Source organism: Carcharhinus amblyrhynchos, chromosome 7, assembly GCF_965287045.1.
Source record: "Carcharhinus amblyrhynchos chromosome 7, sCarAmb.v2.hapA, whole genome shotgun sequence".
NCBI classification, from domain to species: domain Eukaryota; kingdom Metazoa; phylum Chordata; class Chondrichthyes; order Carcharhiniformes; family Carcharhinidae; genus Carcharhinus; species Carcharhinus amblyrhynchos.
Window position 1 is genome coordinate 49,864,553 of NC_137330.1, and position 18,857 is coordinate 49,883,409.

Genomic DNA, 18,857 nt, shown 5'->3' on the forward strand with positions numbered 1-18,857 from the left:
CCAATACTGCTCCTGCACAGATTATCTGATCATTCACCACAATGTTGTCAGAACATGCTGAAAGTAAAATAGCTGCTGCATTTAGCTGACAGAACAAGAGTCACCATGCTTCAACGCAATCTTTTGTCAAGGTTATTGTGTCATTATTGAAAATAGCACCAAGGTGTATTTTATTCTATCAGTAGACAAGAGAAAACGTCCACAACACTTGCCCTCTTTAATACTTCCTGTTACATGATTCACGTAGAAGGAATGCTGCTGGTTGTAAACCTTTGGAGCTTGAAACAAGTTTGAGCCATCATAACTAAAAATGAACAACCTAGATTTGACAACAGGAGTTATTTTAACAAGGCCATTAATTAACTTACTTTAAGTAGGTTGATGCCAGTGTTAAAATGATACTGATTTGAATATCTAGGTTACTTAAATATGAAACAAAGGTGTAGTTTAAACACAGATGTAGATGGGAAGGAAAATAAACAAGTGTTGTGCAACATAACAAAACATTTAAAATATATTGAAAGTTTATTTAAAAATAGACCTTGGTAGAGCCACATGTTTGCTAGCTCAGTTTTAATTCTTTCTTTTAAGTGGAACAAGACGTTCTGAGAGGGTTCAGCACAGGAGTACAAGATGAAAAAGTAGAATGCAGAGTACTTAACTATAAAGAGTGATCATGTAATCAAGGCTTCTTTTTCTTGGGAAGATCTAATAGATGTTCTAAGGCTACAATTAGATTATATAAGCTTGACGCAGCTAATTTTTTTCTGGTGTACACAAAATTGCAGAACTAGAAACGATAGATTCAAGTTGAGAAAAATAAGCATTAAATTAGCAATTCAGACAGAATTTCATATGAGGTGACATACATGTGGAATAGGATGAATTGTGGTTTGAAACTGCAGGAAGTTTGGTATCATAAAGGATTCATGGTAATAAATAATATTGAGTTGAGAAAAGAAAGGCATTAATTACTTGAGCTGGCAATGTGGGTGATTGATCTTCTCTGACCTAAAATGAGTTATGATGACATTGTAGTTCAACTGCTCACAGCAGAAGTAGACAGTGGGTGGATGCTAGTAAAGCTTGTGGCTGCAGGAAATGAGGCAGGCAGGGGCACTTAATTGTGTGGAAGGTGAAATTTTAGACTCCTGATGACAGAATAAATGCTGGGAAGTAAGTTGGATTAAAGAAGGATTGTGGTTCTTGATGGCAAGAGTCAAGAACCTATTTCTAATGTATTAGCATGTCATGCATACTTATTAAAACACATGGTCACTAGATAAAATTGTACCTTTGTGATTAAGTAATCAGCCAAAACATATGCCTTCAGACTCTCAGCCATTTAAAGATGGCATGCAACAGGCGAGGCTGCTTTGCTCATGCATTCAGAATGAACTGTTTTTCTTGTATGGGCAACTTTGTTGAACCAGGCAAGAGAAATCTGAGCTGTTGCATTGAGCTTGGGTGGCGGTTATCCAGGGAGGATAATATATGGCTGCCTGAGGGAGGAGGTCTGCTTGCAGCAACCCTAAGAAAGATTGTGGGGTTCAGAAGGAAGGCAATAGAGGGATGATTAATCTCTGTGGAGGTTGCGAGAGTCAAAGGTAACTGAGGGCAGATCAGACATGATAGCAGAAGGGAACAAGGATGATGGTTAGCAGGTTGAGGATGATAAGGAGCAGGTCCAGAGTGCTGGGAGGTAACAGGATTGGGGGCAGGTCTAGGACAGAAAATTGATCAAGGGTGATGATGGGTGGTTCGAGGGTGACAGGAGGCTAGACCAGGACTAAAGTGATGGAGGGAAGGTCAAAGATGATTGGCTGCAGGCTTGCAGCTTCCAGGATAAAGGTGTGGTAGGTGGGGAGCAGATCAAGTTCAAAATGCTCCTCTCAGTCAAGCAGGATGAGACATGGCTCGCAGGGGAATGGATGCCTGTTTTGGGTGCTGATTAAATATGTGTCTAGACCTTTGACTGTGGAGTAATGGTGGGCCTCCACCACACACTTCACTGTGTTCCTCAAACTGCACATGACTAGTTGACTGGCTGCCAAGTGACTGCATGTCGCCAGCCATTCTGCCTCTGAGCGGGAGTCCCATTCACTTCTGGTCCAGTTGGAACACTCACAACTGCAAATGATTAAGCCCTGTGATTGCAGTTAGGAAGTAACTTTTTTTTAACCAAATGTATCATGCTCTGCCATATTTTTCAGGGTAGCATAAAAAAGTGAAAAACATTATGGTTAGAACTGAAGAGGTTTCCTCAGTCTTTTTCATAACTGATGCCAGTAAAACAAGAAAATTCAAGCAAAAAGACTGGTCTTCATAGATGGAATTCTCTGGTGAGCTATCTATTATTTCATGATAATTTTGGGTGTATATGACATGCAATATTTCTATAAGGTTCTCAGTCTGTTTTTGAAAAGAAACTGTAATGTGAGAAAATTATACCTGTGCAGATTCATGAATTTGTAATGAGGCTCACATAATTTGGAAAAAATGTAAAATCGTTGCACAATCGTTTTTTTCCTGAAAAGATGAACCTCCCATGTTTTGGTGATTTGCATTTGAATTTGGAAAAAAAAATTCTCTCACTTTTATGTTATTTAATGCTAATTTAAATGGTATCAGGTTAGTCAGTTTTGTAAAAAAAATTTGAACTGGCTGGAACTTGAAATAACAAAAATAAAGAAGCTGCGTCAGACTTTAATGTTTGATTGTTTCTTCGACATTACGCTACAGCATATCCTTGAAGAGGGCCAGTTGATTAAGAGTGATGGTAGGTAGCTCCCAGGTCCCTGATCTGGCTGTATGTACTGGAAGTTTTCTAAGACTGATCAGCTTGGCAGGATATTTAGGTCTAAAATCCTTCAAGCACTGTGGCTGACTCTTGCTTTGCCTTCAGCAACAGTCCACTGAAAAGGATACAAACTTTGCCAACAACTAGATTTGCTGGCCCCATCCATACCTTAGGACATAGATTCAGGGTCCAAGGATGGGATTTTCTGGCTGCGCATGTCCCATGACTGGAAAATCCCACCCAAGATCAATGGATCTTCCCATGGTCTCCCTCCCACCTGCTACAATTCTTGTGGAGGGTGGGTGGGAAAATTCCACCCATTGAATCATTTACCTGACAGAGGAGGCCATTAGGCCCATTGAGTTTAAGCCTGTTCTCTGTTGTGCAACCTAGTCAGTCTCATTCTCTTGCTCTATCCACCTAGCTCAGCATGTTTCCTTTAAATGTCCATCAATTTAGTTTTGATATCATTGATTGTCTCTGCTTCCACCAACCTCATGGACAGTGAATTCCAGATCATTACCACTTCCTTCAAAAAAATATTCTTCCTCACTTCCCTGCTGAAGCTCTTGCCCAAAACCTTAAATCTGTGTCCCCCTAGTCCCTGTGCCAGTAGCTAATGGGAACAGTTCTTCATTGTCTATCTTATCCAAACCCATCATAACTTTGTACACTGCTATCAAATCTCCCTGTAATCTCCATTGCCTTAAACCCACCTTCTACAACTTGAAACAAAAACAGAAAATGTTGGAAAACCTCAGCAGGTCTGACAGCATCTGTGGGAGAAAATAGAGCCAACATTTCGAGTCTAGATGACCCTTCATCATAGCCATGTGCTTTTACCTTCTCCAACCTGCTTTTGTTATTAAAATCATCTATCCCAAGAACCATTCCGATAAATCTCTGCAACCTCAAATCTTTCCTAAAGTGTGGTGACCAGAAATGGATGGAATACTCTAGTTGTGGCCTAACCAGAGCTTTCTAAAGGTTCACCATAACTACTCTGTTGTTGTACGCAGTTTCTCTATACAGGAACCAAAGATCTCAAATGTTTTTCTAACTACTCTCAATATTTCTTGCCACCTTTAAAGATCTATGCACTCCCAGATCTTTCTGCCCCTGCATACGCTTTAAAACTGTGCCATTAAGTTGATATTGTCTCTATCCCTGCTGCCAAAATGCATCATCTCTCTTACTTCTCTGTGTTAAAGTCCATCTGTTACTTGCCTTGCTAGTGCATTCATGTCATGCTGCAGTCAATTACTATCATCCTCATTGTTTGCCAACCCTGCAAGTTTTATATCATCAGCAGATTCTGAAATTTTACTCCGTATTCCAATATCCATGTCATTTATTTATATCAAAGAAAGCAACGGTCCCAGCATTGACTCTTGGGGAAGCCCATTGCCTACCATCCCCCAGTATGAAAAACACCCATTTAACATGACTCACTGTTTTCTGTTCCGAATCTGATTTTTTTTTACCCAAGTTGGCAATGTCTCTCCTCTTTTATGTGTCATAATTTTATCAACCAGCCTTTTATGCAGTACTTTGTCAAATGCTTTCTTAAACTCCATACAGGCAAGATCTATTACAATTCCATCATTAACCTTCTCTGTTACCTTATAAACAAAATCAATTAGATTAGTCAAACATTATCTGCCTTTCACAAATCCATGGATAAAAGCAAATTATTGTGGATGCTGGAATCTGAAACCAAAAGAGAAAATACTGGAAAATCTCAGCAGATCTGGCAGCATTGACAGCTGCTTTGACAAAGGGTCATCTGGACTCAAAACATCAGCTCTTTTCTCCCCTTGCAGATGCTGCCAGACCTGCTGAGATTTTCCAGCATTTTCTCTTTGGTTTTGCAAATTCATGCTGGTTATCCAAGTGCCTGTTGATTTTTGTTTCTACAACCTGCCCACCACTGATGTTAAACTGACCAACTTTTAGTTATTATAAGGATGTCCTGACACCCTTTTTTGAATAAGTTGTCACATTTGACATTCTCCAATTCTCTGGCACCTCTCCTTCCCTGTAGCTAGGAAAGTCCGGTAGATTATGACAAAATCTCCCACTATTTCCACCCTATTTCTTTCAGCATCCTAGGATGCAAGTAATATAGACCGGAGAACCCATAAATCTATTCAGGCCCTTCCTGTGCATCTAAACATACATCACCCTTATTTTCCTCTTCGCTTCCCCTCTCAACTGACAATATTTGACATCCACAGGGTTTTTATTAATCCTGTAACTTCTTGGGCCCAGGAGCTAATTGCATTTTCCATTTTACACCAAATTCAACTAACTGGCATGGACAAAAAAGGCCTAACTGGCTGAAAAACATCAAAACTCTTAAGTCATGAGCAAATTTAGTCCTGGACAAATCTTTTTTCTTAAAGCCAGAGGATATTAAAGTCAATTAGAGATTCAGAAAATCTTGAAGTCAATGCAAAGATAATCATTTCTCTGTAGGTTAGCAACTGCTCTTAAATTCTTCACTTCCTTCTGAAATTGTGACAAAGTATGAAATCTTACATGTAATGGGATGTACTCAGAATTTTATATAAACTGGAGAATCTCTCTTGTTGCTCACACATGTTCTGAAGCACCATGGAGGAGTTTTTAGCGACTAACTTGTCTTCTCCTTTTAAGACACAAATGATGGGAATCCAATAAATCATTATGAAGTGCTTTGAAAGATTAGTCATGGCACGAATCAATTCCAGGCTCCCAGATTGCCTGGATCCTCTACAATTCGCCTACTGTCACAACAAGTCCACAGCAAACTCCATCTCCCTGGCCCAACACTCAGCACTGGAACAGCTCGATAACACAAACACATATGTCAGACTCAGCTTTGAACACCATTATTCCGACAAAATGCATCTCTAAACTCTGTAGCTTGGGCCTCGGCTCTTCCCTCTGCAACTTGATCCTGCACTTCCTAACTCATAGACCACAATCAACAAGGACAGGCAACAACACCTCCTCCATGATCATCTTTAACACCGGTGCCCCACAAGGCTGTGTTCCCAGCCCCCTACTATACTTCTTATACACCTATGATTGTGTGGCCAAATGACTTCCAAATTGAGTTTCAAGTTTGCTGATGACACCAGAATAGTGGATTGGATCTCAAACAATGATGAGACAGCGTATAGAAATGAATCTGGTGAACTGGTGCAACGACAATAATCTCTCCCTCAATGTCAATAAAATGAAAGAGATTGTCATCAACTTCAGGGAGCTTAGTGGAGAACATGCCCCTATTTATATCAATGGGGACAAAGTAGAAATGGTCAACAGTTTCATGTTTTTAGGTGTCCAGATCACCAACAACCTGTCTTGGTTCCCCATCCCGATTCTATACTTAAGAAAGCCCACCAACACCTCTACTTTCTCCAAAATACTAAGGAAATTTAGCATGTCAGCTACGATTCTCATCAATGCATCATAAAAGGCGTTCTTTCTGATTGTATCACAGCTTGGTATGGCTCCTGCTCTGCCCAAGACTGCAAGAAACTACAAAAGGTCATTAATATTGCTCAGTCCATCACGCATACCAGCCTCCCATCCACAGATTCTATCTACACTTGCCGTTGCCTCGGACAAGTAGCCAGCATAATTAAGGACCCCACACACTTCAAACATACACTCTTCCACCTTCTTCCATCGGGAAAAAGATACAAAAGTCTGAGGTCATGCACCCATCGACTCAAGAACAGCTTCTTCCCTGTTGCCACCGGACTGTTAAATGGACCTACTTGGCAAAAAATTGATCTTTCTCTACATCTTAGCTATGATTGTAACACTACATTCTGCACTCTCTCCTTTCCTTCCCTATGAACTCTATGCTTTGTCTGTCTAGCATGTAAGAAACAATACTTTTCACTGTATACTAATACATGTGACAATAATAAATCAAATCAAATAGCTACTTGTAATTGTAGCATATTTTAGGTGAAAACAAATGGATGTCAATAAATTGCTTCTAGATTGTGGATCTCAAATCAATTTTTGATTTTTCTAAGATTGTTTTGCAACTGCAACAAAGTTTGGAGTGCATTGACCGGAGCATAACATTCATATGCAAGATGCAAGGCTTTTACACATATCAACCAATCAAAAAATAACTACCACATCTCCAGGAATATTGCTTTCCATTAGGAAGTCATACTGTTTTATGATGAGGATAGTTTTACATGAACCAGATATAACACAGATAATAAATACATGGTTAGACAGGACTAACATATATATACATGCTTCAACTGAAAGTAAAATTGGTGGTCTGTCAAATGGACAGCCAATACAATCCTGTCAGTTTCCACCAGATGGTTTAGATTCAAATTTTCTCCAAGTTATACTCTGTTTCATAACTTTTTGTCTTTTCAGTCAACAGAACAGAATGCTTTTGAGGGTATGGGAAAATGCAGCATGGTGCAGGTCTTAAGGGGAGATTTTTCTAGCCTAGTGCCAAGATCGCTAACATTTCTGCCATCAATGATAGACAACAGGGAGAAAGGAGGGAAAGCACAGTATACCACAGGTGAAATATGGAGAGTTGAAGTAAAAGGTAAAGTCTCCATTGCCCCAAATGACCATCGACCTTGAAGGGAAGAGCTGAGTGGTGATGATTTAACCCAAGAATCACCGCACCTCAGGCGAGGGGCAAGGCTGAGATGGCAGGGCCTTTCTGAATAATCTCAGCTGGTATGGGATTTGAACACGTGTTGTTGGCATCACTCTGCATCACGAACCAGCTGTCCAGCCAAATGAACTAAACTGACCCCCAGAACAGATGAATAGGGATGTTGGCTGTAGAGATTTTCAGAGGAAGGAATGCATGATCTAAGTAAAGGATTGTAAAAAAAAATTTAAGTCAACCTGATGAGGGACAGGAAGCCTGCAGAATTCAACATGGACAGGGTTGACACTTGAGTAGGACTTCGTGGTGCAGGGCTTAAGGAGAGATTACTCTAGCCTGGTGCCAAGATTTCTAAAGTTTCTGCCATCAATGATAGACAACAGGGAGAAAGGAGGGAAAGCACAGTATACCGCAGGTGAAATATGGAGAGTTGAAGTAAAAGGTAAAGTCTCCATAGCCCCAGATGACCACTGATCTTGAAGGGGAGAGCTGAGTGGTCGTAAAATGTGGGTAGTAAAATTCAAGGTAAGTTAAAGTAGATGGGAGGTTGCTGAGCACATGGCAAAGTCCTAAGATAGCCAAGGCAAGGAAATGGGTTTCAACTGCTGTGAAATAAGATAAAATAGGAGTTGGATAACACAGGAGGTCATGGACATGTACTAAATGTGATATCTGAAGCTTACCATTGAACTGATGTTGCATAGCACTAAGTTAAACTTTAGCAGCCTAACTTACCTAATTACAGATTTTATTTCAGGCCATCAACATGGGTCAACTAACATTTTACACCAGACTAAAGTAACATTTAGTTATAGGATGTTGCATCCCACACACCCAGTATTATTTAGTAACCATTTTTTCTGATGATCTCACATCATATTGTCCCCAGTGATTGGAAGGTAATAAATGGAACATCTGCTAATCAAGAAAGGAAAAAGAGAGAAATTAGAACTACAGGCCAGTTAACCTGACTTCAGTAAATGAGTAAATCTAGTATTAGGCCATGTAAAATGGCACTTAGAAAGGCATAAGAGTCAATACATTTATTAAAGAGAAATCTGGTTCAACAAACATGTTAAGCTTTTTTTGAGCTTGGAAAAAGCATAAATAAGGGGGAAACAAGTGGATGTTGTATATCTGTATTAGAAATAAATAAAGATGCCACAAGATGGTTATTACACAAAGTTATAGCCCACAGGATGGGGTGGCTAGCATGGTTTAGTATGATTTCAGGATTGGTTAATAGTCAATAAAAAGAAAATAAGAATAAACAGTTCATTTTTGAGTTGGCAAGTCGCATCAAATGGGTAGCAGAAGGATCAGTGCTATTTCCAATCTATAATCAATGACTCAGGTGAGGGCACCAAGTGCAATGTATCCAAGTTTGCAAATGATAAAAAAGCTGACTGGGAAAATTTATAACTATATAAACTGTTCGGAGGATACAAAGAAACTGCCAAGAAATATAGACAGGTAAATGAATAGGCAAGAATACAACAGATGGAATACAATTTGGAGAAATTTTCCACATTGTTAGGATGAAAGAGAAAAGCAAAATATTGTTTTAAAGGTGAAAAACTGAGAAATGTTGGTATTCAGAAGGACCTCTGTGTTTTTGTACAAGAGTCACAAAAAGAAAATCATACTGTATTTATCTTGCAAAATCTTTGCCAATCTTAGGAACGTTATCACACAAAAAAAAATCTAAAAAATAAATGTGAGCAAAATCACAAGTTGAATCAAGTACATCCACATTCTATAAATATAAAGTCCAATTTCATGGTCCTTGCTCCCAGTAGGGAGAGAATTCTGGGAATCACAATTATCCAGGCAATGATTACTAGAGTTTTATATTATTTGCCTTGTATTAAAAAAGCAACTTTTCAAATGTCAATACATGAGTAACTAAACCATATATTGTTTTTATATTTTAAGTTTGACCACAAATACACCACTGTAACCTTCAAAGGACAAATAGTGTAAAGGACACAGTAACAAACAAGCTTTTCAACATGTCCAATGCTTCCAGTTTTATCTAAACTGTAATTTTCAAAATCAATTTTCCTTTCTCTCTCTCCCATTTTAAGGATGCATAAGGGCATATAGCTGGGGTAGCACCCAACAATGTAACTTGCAGGCCCTTTCATCCACTGTCAAAATTTTTAGTCCATCTGTGGACAATCACATGAACTGATTGCCACAAATAGACAATTGTATCCAAACAAAGGAATGATATATGAAATCATTCCTGCATTTGTGTGCTAAGTAACCGAGTGCCAGAGATATCTGTACAAGCTACTGTAGTGTCAAATCAGTTGTGAGTAAGGGAAGCAAGGGAAGCAAAGTTTCTCATCAATTTCATTGGAGCAGCCCACTAATACCATGGCCAGCCTATCTTCTGAGTTTCCAGTGGTGGGCACTTCAGTTACACGTTTAATGGTGCAGGCATCCTTTCAATACATTCAAATACTGTTGACTCCAGGCTTTTGAGAAAGAATCAAGGATACATTCATAATGTGGGTAAAATTCTGCACCATGTCATATTTATTAGGCCTCCTAAGGAAATTCAAGGCACTTACCTTACTGTGTTGGAAAAGACAAACGCTGAGCATTTTCATCCCAATTTGATATTTTGATTAGCAAGCACATGCTGTACTAACCCCTGTGTGAATGGTCTCTTTGCAAAGGATTACTTGGATATCGTACTGTATGTGCCAGAAATTAATACGAATCTACTCCCTAAATCCAAATTTATGTGTACTCGGTTGGTTTTCTTGCATGTGTTTAGACTGGCTCAGATTACAGTTTAGGAAATGGCAAGTTTTTTTTGCAAAGGCTACTCCTGAACTTAGAAGTGAACAATTTTTCAAGTTTTTGTTGCAAATTGAAGCAGCTTAGATTTAAGCCAGAATCAGAGAGAACAATTTCCCAGAAAGTTGTAGCAAACACATTTCATTCAATCTTCAGAGAACTTTTAAAAATTGTAATAATGCAAATATTCGCAAGTACTCCACAATACTCTATATTGAAAAAAAGTAATTTAGCCTATCCTTTTGCTTTACTCCATATCACATACCAGTCCCTGGTCAAGAGGGCTGCAAGGTGACCAGTTTACCAATCCATAGGTCAATTCAGAAGTGAATCAGAAGTGATTGGAAAACTTCCATTCTGGTGGGGGCTTCTATCTTAAAGTTGACGTGTCCGTTGGACTGTACTCCTGAGATTGTGAACTCATTATATTTCACATATTCGGAAATCCTCAGGCTCTTGAATGAATCATAAATATATGAAAAGACAAGAGCCAATGTTCAAAAGTATTATTATGGTTTTCTGGCACAGTAAATTGGTACCCAAATGCGCTATGGCATAAAGTTTCTAGACATGGATTCCAGTCAATGATTCTGTATGAGCTGAGTTCACAACCTCGCCATGGTCAATAATAGGTGGTAGCAATTGCCTATCAGCAAGAAGGGATCAAAGTCAGACCCCAGTAAAAGCAAGAAAGTATCTCTACTGGCAAAAGTATTAAAATTCATGGAAACTATGGTAAATGAGAAGCTGTTACAACATCTCAATCATAGTAATCTACTTTCTGTTTGATAATTTAGCTTCAGAAGAAAGCAACGGACTCATGATGCCCTCATCCTCAAGATCCATACATGGAGTGATTCTCTCGTTGTCCAGTATGTAATTAGTGCAGTAGCCTCTGACATGGTTGGACCTTCAAGAGGGCATGGCATCCCTCCCTCACTGAGAAGATGGTCTCATGTGGTATATCTGGTGAGCTGCTTAACTGGATACAACTCTTCCTCAGAAGATGAAAACACCAGGTCATGGTTATTGGATGCTCATCTTCTTAGCTCAACACCTACGCAGGGGTCCCTCAGGCAATTGTGCATGGCCCCATTCTATTTCTTGTCTTCATCAGTGACTTGTTGGATGTCATCAAAAGTGATGTTTTCTTTGCTGATGACACAACCCTCTACAGAGTGGTTAACTCCCCATCTGAAAGACAAGCAGCGACTGAATCACTGCGGGAATAGACAGCATTGGACAGTGGGCGGACAAACGGTGTGTTACCTTCAACGCTGAGTAGATCAAGTCAATTACTCAGTCAAGAGAGTTTAATGGATCCCACCCACCTCTACTCTACAAGATTATAAACTCAGCTCAGTTCCTTCATTTTGCAAATCTATACTGGGGGAAGAATGTGAGCGTGGGTGGGAAAGCTGGCAGATTGGGGGTTCCTCAAGAAAGTTCAGCATTATTTGTCACCATCAGCAAATTCAGAGTTCTACAAAATTCATATCTCCGAGTGATAGAACATTATTTTCCTAATTGGGAGACTGCAGACAACATGTACTGCCTGCTCCTGGACTCAGTTTCGTCCAAAGTCATGCAGACCAGGGATAGAATGTGAATAGCTTACTCCACACCAGAGTCCACTTTTCACAGCTTTAGAAGGATGTGGCCAGACTGTCAATCCTCTCCTACCCAGCCCAATTCTGAGAGCTCAAGCCAAAACTCCGCGTTTAAGCCAGGTGCATAAGTTCTGCTGCATTTTCCCCTCAATATTCTGTATCAATTCAAAAATTTGCACAGAATACCAGCGGCGAAGTTTAACACACCGGTTCTCCTGCCTCTCCAGACAGTGGTCATCTAGAGCTCCATTCCTAGTATGCAGAACTTCAAATGCAAAAGTAACCATCACTTCTTGAACCAGGGTTGCAGTGGACGGTCAGAAATTTCTGATCTGGCCATTGGTGCCTACAGTACAATTTTCCCATACTTTTTTTGTACACTAACCACCAAGATCAAATTCATGAGACATCTGTCCTTGCTACAGCTGCACCTGTTTTTGTGTCACCCAATGTACAAAGAAAGAAATTGAAGGGCAAGTAATTCTAGTGATAATTGGAGGGAAAGTTGTCCAGGCCTACTAGTCTCCTGCACAGTCCAGTGGTTCTCATGGGAAGGAAGGAAGGTAACATTTCCAGTGTTAACATACCTTAAAGAAATAGGGATATAAAAGAGCCTTGGAATTAGTGCAAAATGGGCAGAATTGTCATGGTATCAGCCATCTGTTATGCCTCCCATTTGGTATTCAGATTCACTGAAGTCAGTGGAACTGAATATCATGCTGGGTATATAACAGGCTACCAATAACATACCACCTATTTTGCACTCCCGCCTGAGTTAAATAGCTAGCACCACAGTGCGATTTACTTAGAGTCTGCATTATTTTAAAACAAAGATAAATGCAGTTGTTATCCTGAAACTAGGACAATTTTATCCATGCCAGCAAGGAAAGAAAAAGAGGAATAATCCATCGTAAGGAACATCATTTGCAATTTTGGTTAGGGCTTATTTGGTGCTGTGAGAGCAACAGGAACCAAACTGAAGGGATTCAAACAGAAAATTGAGGAAAAAAACACTTCTAAAAGTTTGTTGGATTAACTCATGATCCTGATATCAATAGGGCAGAATGGTTCTCATTTTCTGGTGTACGTGGGTGAGGGAAGACAATATTTATGACCAGAATTGAAAAGCGAAAATGTTGGGATAGATGAAATATTCTGGAATAATGCTTGATACCCTTTGAGGATAAAGAAGTATTTTTGCATAACAGTGGGTTTAAATGAACAGGATCGTTCATGAAACCGAGATTATGCAGGATCCTTAGTAGGAGAAAAGTTAATTGGTTAAATGGTCTTTCTCCACTGCTCTCTTACTTTCTCACATCAATCTGTTATAACCCATGTTTTGACATAAAATGTAATCTATCTTTTTCCCAGCATGAAAAATTGAACTTAATTCGAGTGGGAGTCTGGGAGCTATAAATGCAAGTTAGTTAATGGGAGGAAGCAATATGGTATGCTTACCAAACTTTGTCTTTCTCAAGTGATTAACAAATGTGATTTTAATAAATTTGTAGGTAAACCAGGAGCAAAACATTTTATTTTGGTACTGTTAGGGCTTTTGGAATTTTAATTAAGACACATTTGGGTCAGATTTCAGAATAAATACTTCTAGTCAGATGTTTTGATTACTGGTTGAAAAATTACAAGCTGTAAACTTTACATTTTGTCCATTTAAATGAATAGATGGAAAAATTAAGGGATACAGTCCTGTAGTGAGTGTTGCCCTTACAGTGATGCCCAATCATGGAATCAACCCAAATGCATCTTCAAATTTCTATTTGCAATAAGTAGTGACAAAGCTGCGTCTAAAGATGATTCTAGCCAGAAGACAAATTGTCTAAAGAAGGTAACACTGGATATTACTTCCGACTGTTTCCAGCCATTTTGATCGAATATGGATTATGTATTATGCCACATTCAAATTGCTGATAATGAGTTGCATCAATGACTGAGACCCATAACTAATGAAACACTCTTCTGTAACGGAAACCAAAAATAATTCAGGCAACAGATTCAAAATTGTATTAAGGTATGTTAAAAGATGATGTTTTTAATAACCATCATCGCAAAGGCTGGGATTGGTCTATTCTTGTGTCAGAGCTGTTCGACTGATTGGACATTATTATACACAGCGAGTAAGAATGATGGAAAAGAGTATTTTTCTAGGCATCAATTCTCACAGTGACAAAAAGAATTGCAATGTGGCACTAGTGTGTACTGACATTAATCTAAGGATGCTGACACTGGGAATATAGCATACCTTCCCTAGAGTAACACATGACTCATATCAATTAGTTCTTTACTTGACAACCAGGGACATGTAATACAAAGTGAAAGGACAAGGAAATCCAAGGGTAACTATAATGAATGGTAAGCATTAACCACTCGGTTATATTTTGTGAATAAAACAGTAAAGCAAGCATGATTGGGTGACACCAGGCAAGAAGCCCTTGATGCATGTTCATTTCCTGTGATTGGTGTCACTGTTCGTCTATGTAAATTACTCATTATAATTTTAGCAAAACGTTGATGGTTATTGAGAAGATTTCCTTTTAAAAAGAAATGATGCACACTGACACCAAAGAATGGTATAAACAAGCAACCTAGGCAGTGTGAAGAGCTGCAACAAGTTTCAAAGGATCAGATGCATTTCTTCCAATAGTTTTAAGTAGTTTTTTGGCTTGGAATGACTGAAGTTATTCAACATGATTCCAAAGGTTGTAAAGCACAGTAAGAACTGGACTCTACACAGGAGAAACACCCAGGTGCTAGAAATGGTGATTCACAGTAAAAGATAACATGTCCTTATAAACAATGCAAAAGGTGCCCCATGAGAGCCAGATTTCTTTTGTACAATGTTTACTGACAAAATTTTCCTTGTAGCCATTGTAAATTACTTTAAAAAGGCTTTCTTTGCTGAATTATCTCATGTCCTCTTTTGTCAGTTCACAGTGACCTGTCCAAATCAAAACTCAGAACTTTTCCCCGTTGTTACTCATTTCAATATTTACGAATTGCACTCGGTTAATTTGAAGTGCTATTTTGAAAGCTAAATCTGGTCTTTTTCTTTTATCTGTAACATAACTTTTCATGGATTGTGTTACAGATGATTTATAAGTGAAATTATCACATTTCTGTTCTGCATTATTTAAAAAATTACAGACCATTAGATATTCTATAACCAAAGTTTCCATTCTATTTTGCAACACCATGACACTGAATGGCTTAGCTACGGTCTCAGCTCACATTCTCAGCTTGCATATTCTGTGTATTTGATCCGAGCCTCATGTACAAAGGTGAGGAAATATTTGGTTCAGTTTAATTCAAACAGTAAGGTGGGCAACTGAATGTCTTTAAAGTAGCAGGATTTATATTTTTAGTTGTTTCAGAATTGATTATAATACGCAGTTGCAAAGCATATGAGATTTTTATATCATTAACTATAAGTGTGTTTCAGAAGGGAGCACAGATAAGTGATTACAATCCACTGTTGAAATCAGAATCTCTAATTTCATATAAAATTAAACATCAATCTATTTCAGCAGCATTTAGCACATTTATCAGATGTTAGCTTCCCTTACTGATAACATGTTTGATTTGCTACAGACAAAAGAATGTTATTTAATTCATGGCTATAAATGATCAAGGGGATATTAATACAGTTGCTACTGTCTCTCAGTTGCTCTTAATTTAGTTTATTCATTAGCGTCACAAGTAGGCTTACATTAACACTGCAATGAAGCACTGTGAAAATCTCCTAGTCACCACACTCCAATTCCTGTTTGGGTACACTAAGGGAAAATTTAACATGGCCACTGCACCTAACTTGCACATCTTTCGGACTGTGGAAGAAAACCAGAGCACCCAGAGGAAACCCATGCATACACGGGGAGAATGGGCAGACTCCACTCAGACAGGGAATTGAACCTTGGTACCTGGCCCTGTGAAGCAGCTGTGCTAACCATTGTGCCACCATGCCGCCCTCTTCACCGTCATAGAAGCGGTGAGAACAGCATGACGGAAGACTTTAAAAGTGTCCAAGATGAAAACAGATGTTACTTTGTGGAGGATAAATCATGATGCCTTACAAGGATAGTTTTACTCCGAACATCTGCTTCTACACAGGAGATCTAAATGTGAAATCAGAAGGCTGAAAAATATTGGTAACTATAGAAATACTTGCCATTAAGTATTTCTGACTACAGGGTAATTTTGCAGTTCAACATACAAGTCTAATCATTGACAGAAAATCTTTGGGGATGGCGAATGGACATGTGAAGCTCTGCAACAGGAACACTGAAAATGAAAATTAAACCCCCATATGTTCTCTTTAATACAAACGTCTTAAGATTATTAACTGCATTAAGGTGATGTTTGAGAATTCCAGCCAGCGTTGCAAAATGGCATATCTTGGATTGGGAAATATTGGAACAGTTATGACACGTGCTTTTAGGTTGAAAAATAGAAGCAGAAAAATATTTTTCTTTCATATATTAATATGCTATTTAGCAAAGGAAGTATGGGGCGACTTCACATTTTTCTCTCCGTAGAGATTCTCTTGGGATCATGGAACTCTGTGGCCAAGCAGAGAGGCAGAGAGACAGGTGGGGGTAATTTTAACCTGACCTACCTGATGGGAAGCTATCAGGATCAGACTGTGTACCACGTTACACTTCATAGCAGCAGCAATGTAAAGTAAAATTGGATGGAGTATAAAATTGGGGAGATTAGATTAAAATTATCCCCTTGTGGACCCTGTTTAGCATTTTGCAATAGATTGTGCTGAGGCAGTAAAAGCAGCAACATAAGACTGACCTTTTTTTTATTATTCATAAGAATGGTTATTTCCTTGGAATTCCCAACAGAGAAGGAAGGAAAAGCTCAGGTACTTTATTAGGCAGCCAATGAATAGGTACATGGGGGGTGATTCTCCCATCCCTCTGCGATATTTTAACATAGAGGGCCAGGAGACTGTAGCAGCAGACAATTCTCGCTCAGTGTCCGGGCCTTTGTGTATCTCCCAGTATCTCATTTTCAGTGCTGTCAGCTCAGCTGCATAAATTATGCAGGTCCTTATTTAAATACTAGTTAAATCCCATTAGCGGACTCGGGACTGAAATCACCAGGCCCACTCACCTCTACCCCTCCTCCAGACAGGGATGGTTCACTTCAACACTGTTTGCTATAGCTCTCCACTTGCGGGAATCTGGCAGCCTGACCTTGCTGGAGTGAAAAGGGGCAAAGTGCCAAAGTCCCGGTGGCATCTTGGCACTGCCCATTGGGCAGCACTAAGGAAGTAGGGCCTATTGGGAGTGGGACTTCCCGGGGTTGATCGTTGGAGGTGGGGGGTCCTGCTGTTTTTCTACAATTGGGCTGAGTGACAGAGAATGGGATGCTACATAGTGGGGCTGCCGGGCAGGGTGAAGAGCAAGTCCACACTGCCAAAGGCGGGGGGAGGGGATTAGGAGATCAGGGAATGCGGGAGGGGAATGACTGAGGTGGGCTGGGGATGTTTGGGGTCGGGGGGGGGGGTGCGATCATGGGGCTGACCAGCAATCGGGCGGCCAGCAGACAGGGACCACTGCGCATGTGTCGATCTTTACACTGACAGACTGGCGCATGCACAGTGGCGTATTACACATGATGCTGCTGATCTCTCCAGTGGGAACAGGTCCCACCCCCAGCTTTTGAACACTGAGACACTCTGCAGTGCACAGAATGTGCGAGATTCTTTTTTAAACACCCACTGAAAAAAAGTGTGATTTACTCCAGTTTTTACAAATTTGACACTTAGAATTTTTTTGGAAGAATCGTCCCCATGGTATTTCTGCAAAGAGGGGGAAATTGATACACAGCACTTATCTCCTAGCAACTAGATGCAGATCATACTGGCAAGAAGAGCAGGCCACATGCCCTATTTTTCTGTTGCATAAGAGTGTGTGGGATGTGACATTTAAAACTGGAGAAAAAGATCATAAATGCTTTCAATTTTTATCATCTCAGAATAGCCACCTGAGTGGTAATAGATTAGCTATTTTGCAAGCTCTCCCTCAATCTTTCATTCTATACGGTGGATAAAAAATTATTTTGAAGATTGTTTGCACTGACCTTTGCTGTCCTGCCATGCTCCAGACAGGTCTGAAGCTCAAGCTTATCATTGTACATGGCAACCAATGGTCTAAAAGGAAAAGAACAGTTAGTTAGTTCGGCACGATTAGAATTAAATTTGATTACATTGTACAGATGGACATAAATTCTGAACAATTCTAAACATCTTCTTGCTTTCCCAGCCAAGAGTATATTAACAGGGTAAGCAGAAAGCTTCCCATTTACCTTTGTTTCTTTGTGCTTGCTGACCTAGATTAGCTGCTGCTCTGACAATGCTTCAATTTCAAAATTCTCATTCTTGTTTTCTTGTTCCCTCATCCCTCCCCAGCTCCATAACTTCTTGCTGTCCTACTGGCCTCAGACTCCTGCGCTCCTACAATTCAAGCCTCTTGTGCATCCTCAATTGTAATTGCTCCATTGTTGATGTCCCATGCTTCCTAATGCTTTGGCCTGCAAGGGAATTCCTCAAGGGAATTTTGGATTTCCTATCAAAACATCTCCATCCCTACTTCTCTCTCCTCCTTTAGGATGCGTCCTAAAACATACTGAATTGTCCATGTTTTTGGTCATCAGTCCTGATATCTCTCTATACCTTAATGTGAAAACCTGATGAAGGAGCAGCACTCTGAAATCTTGTGATTCCAAATAAATTTGCTGGACTTTAACCTGTGTTGTGAGACTTTTCCAAGTGAAAATGTTATTGTTCTTGTTAAGTGCCTTGGGAGTTTTAACACATTAAAGGCACAATATAAATGCTATTTGCTCTTATTCACATTTGCTCCTTTTCAACAAACTTTGGGCAGGGTTTTCAGGTCTCGATCACCCGGAGGACAGAAATTCCTGCCCGAGGTCAATGGACCTTGCCATGGTCCAT

At 39.6% G+C, this 18,857-nt stretch overlaps 1 protein-coding gene across 11 annotated transcripts in view; it reads right to left on the reverse strand.

Moving 5' to 3' along the window:
• LOC145344930 (DNA (cytosine-5)-methyltransferase 3A-like) overlaps nt 1-18,857 on the reverse strand; it is a 505,928-nt gene that overhangs the window by 20,512 nt on the left and 466,559 nt on the right. For 9 of the 11 annotated variants that reach the window (XM_080192264.1, XM_080192268.1, XM_080192271.1 and 6 more), the window contains one exon: nt 17,984-18,053. In XM_080192264.1, coding sequence (XP_080048390.1) covers nt 17,984-18,053 — 70 coding nt within the window. Of the gene's footprint in view, nt 1-10,530; nt 11,460-17,983; nt 18,054-18,857 lie in introns of all 11 variants that reach the window. The other 2 variants (XR_013887006.1, XR_013887007.1) reach the window with 1 other exon arrangement.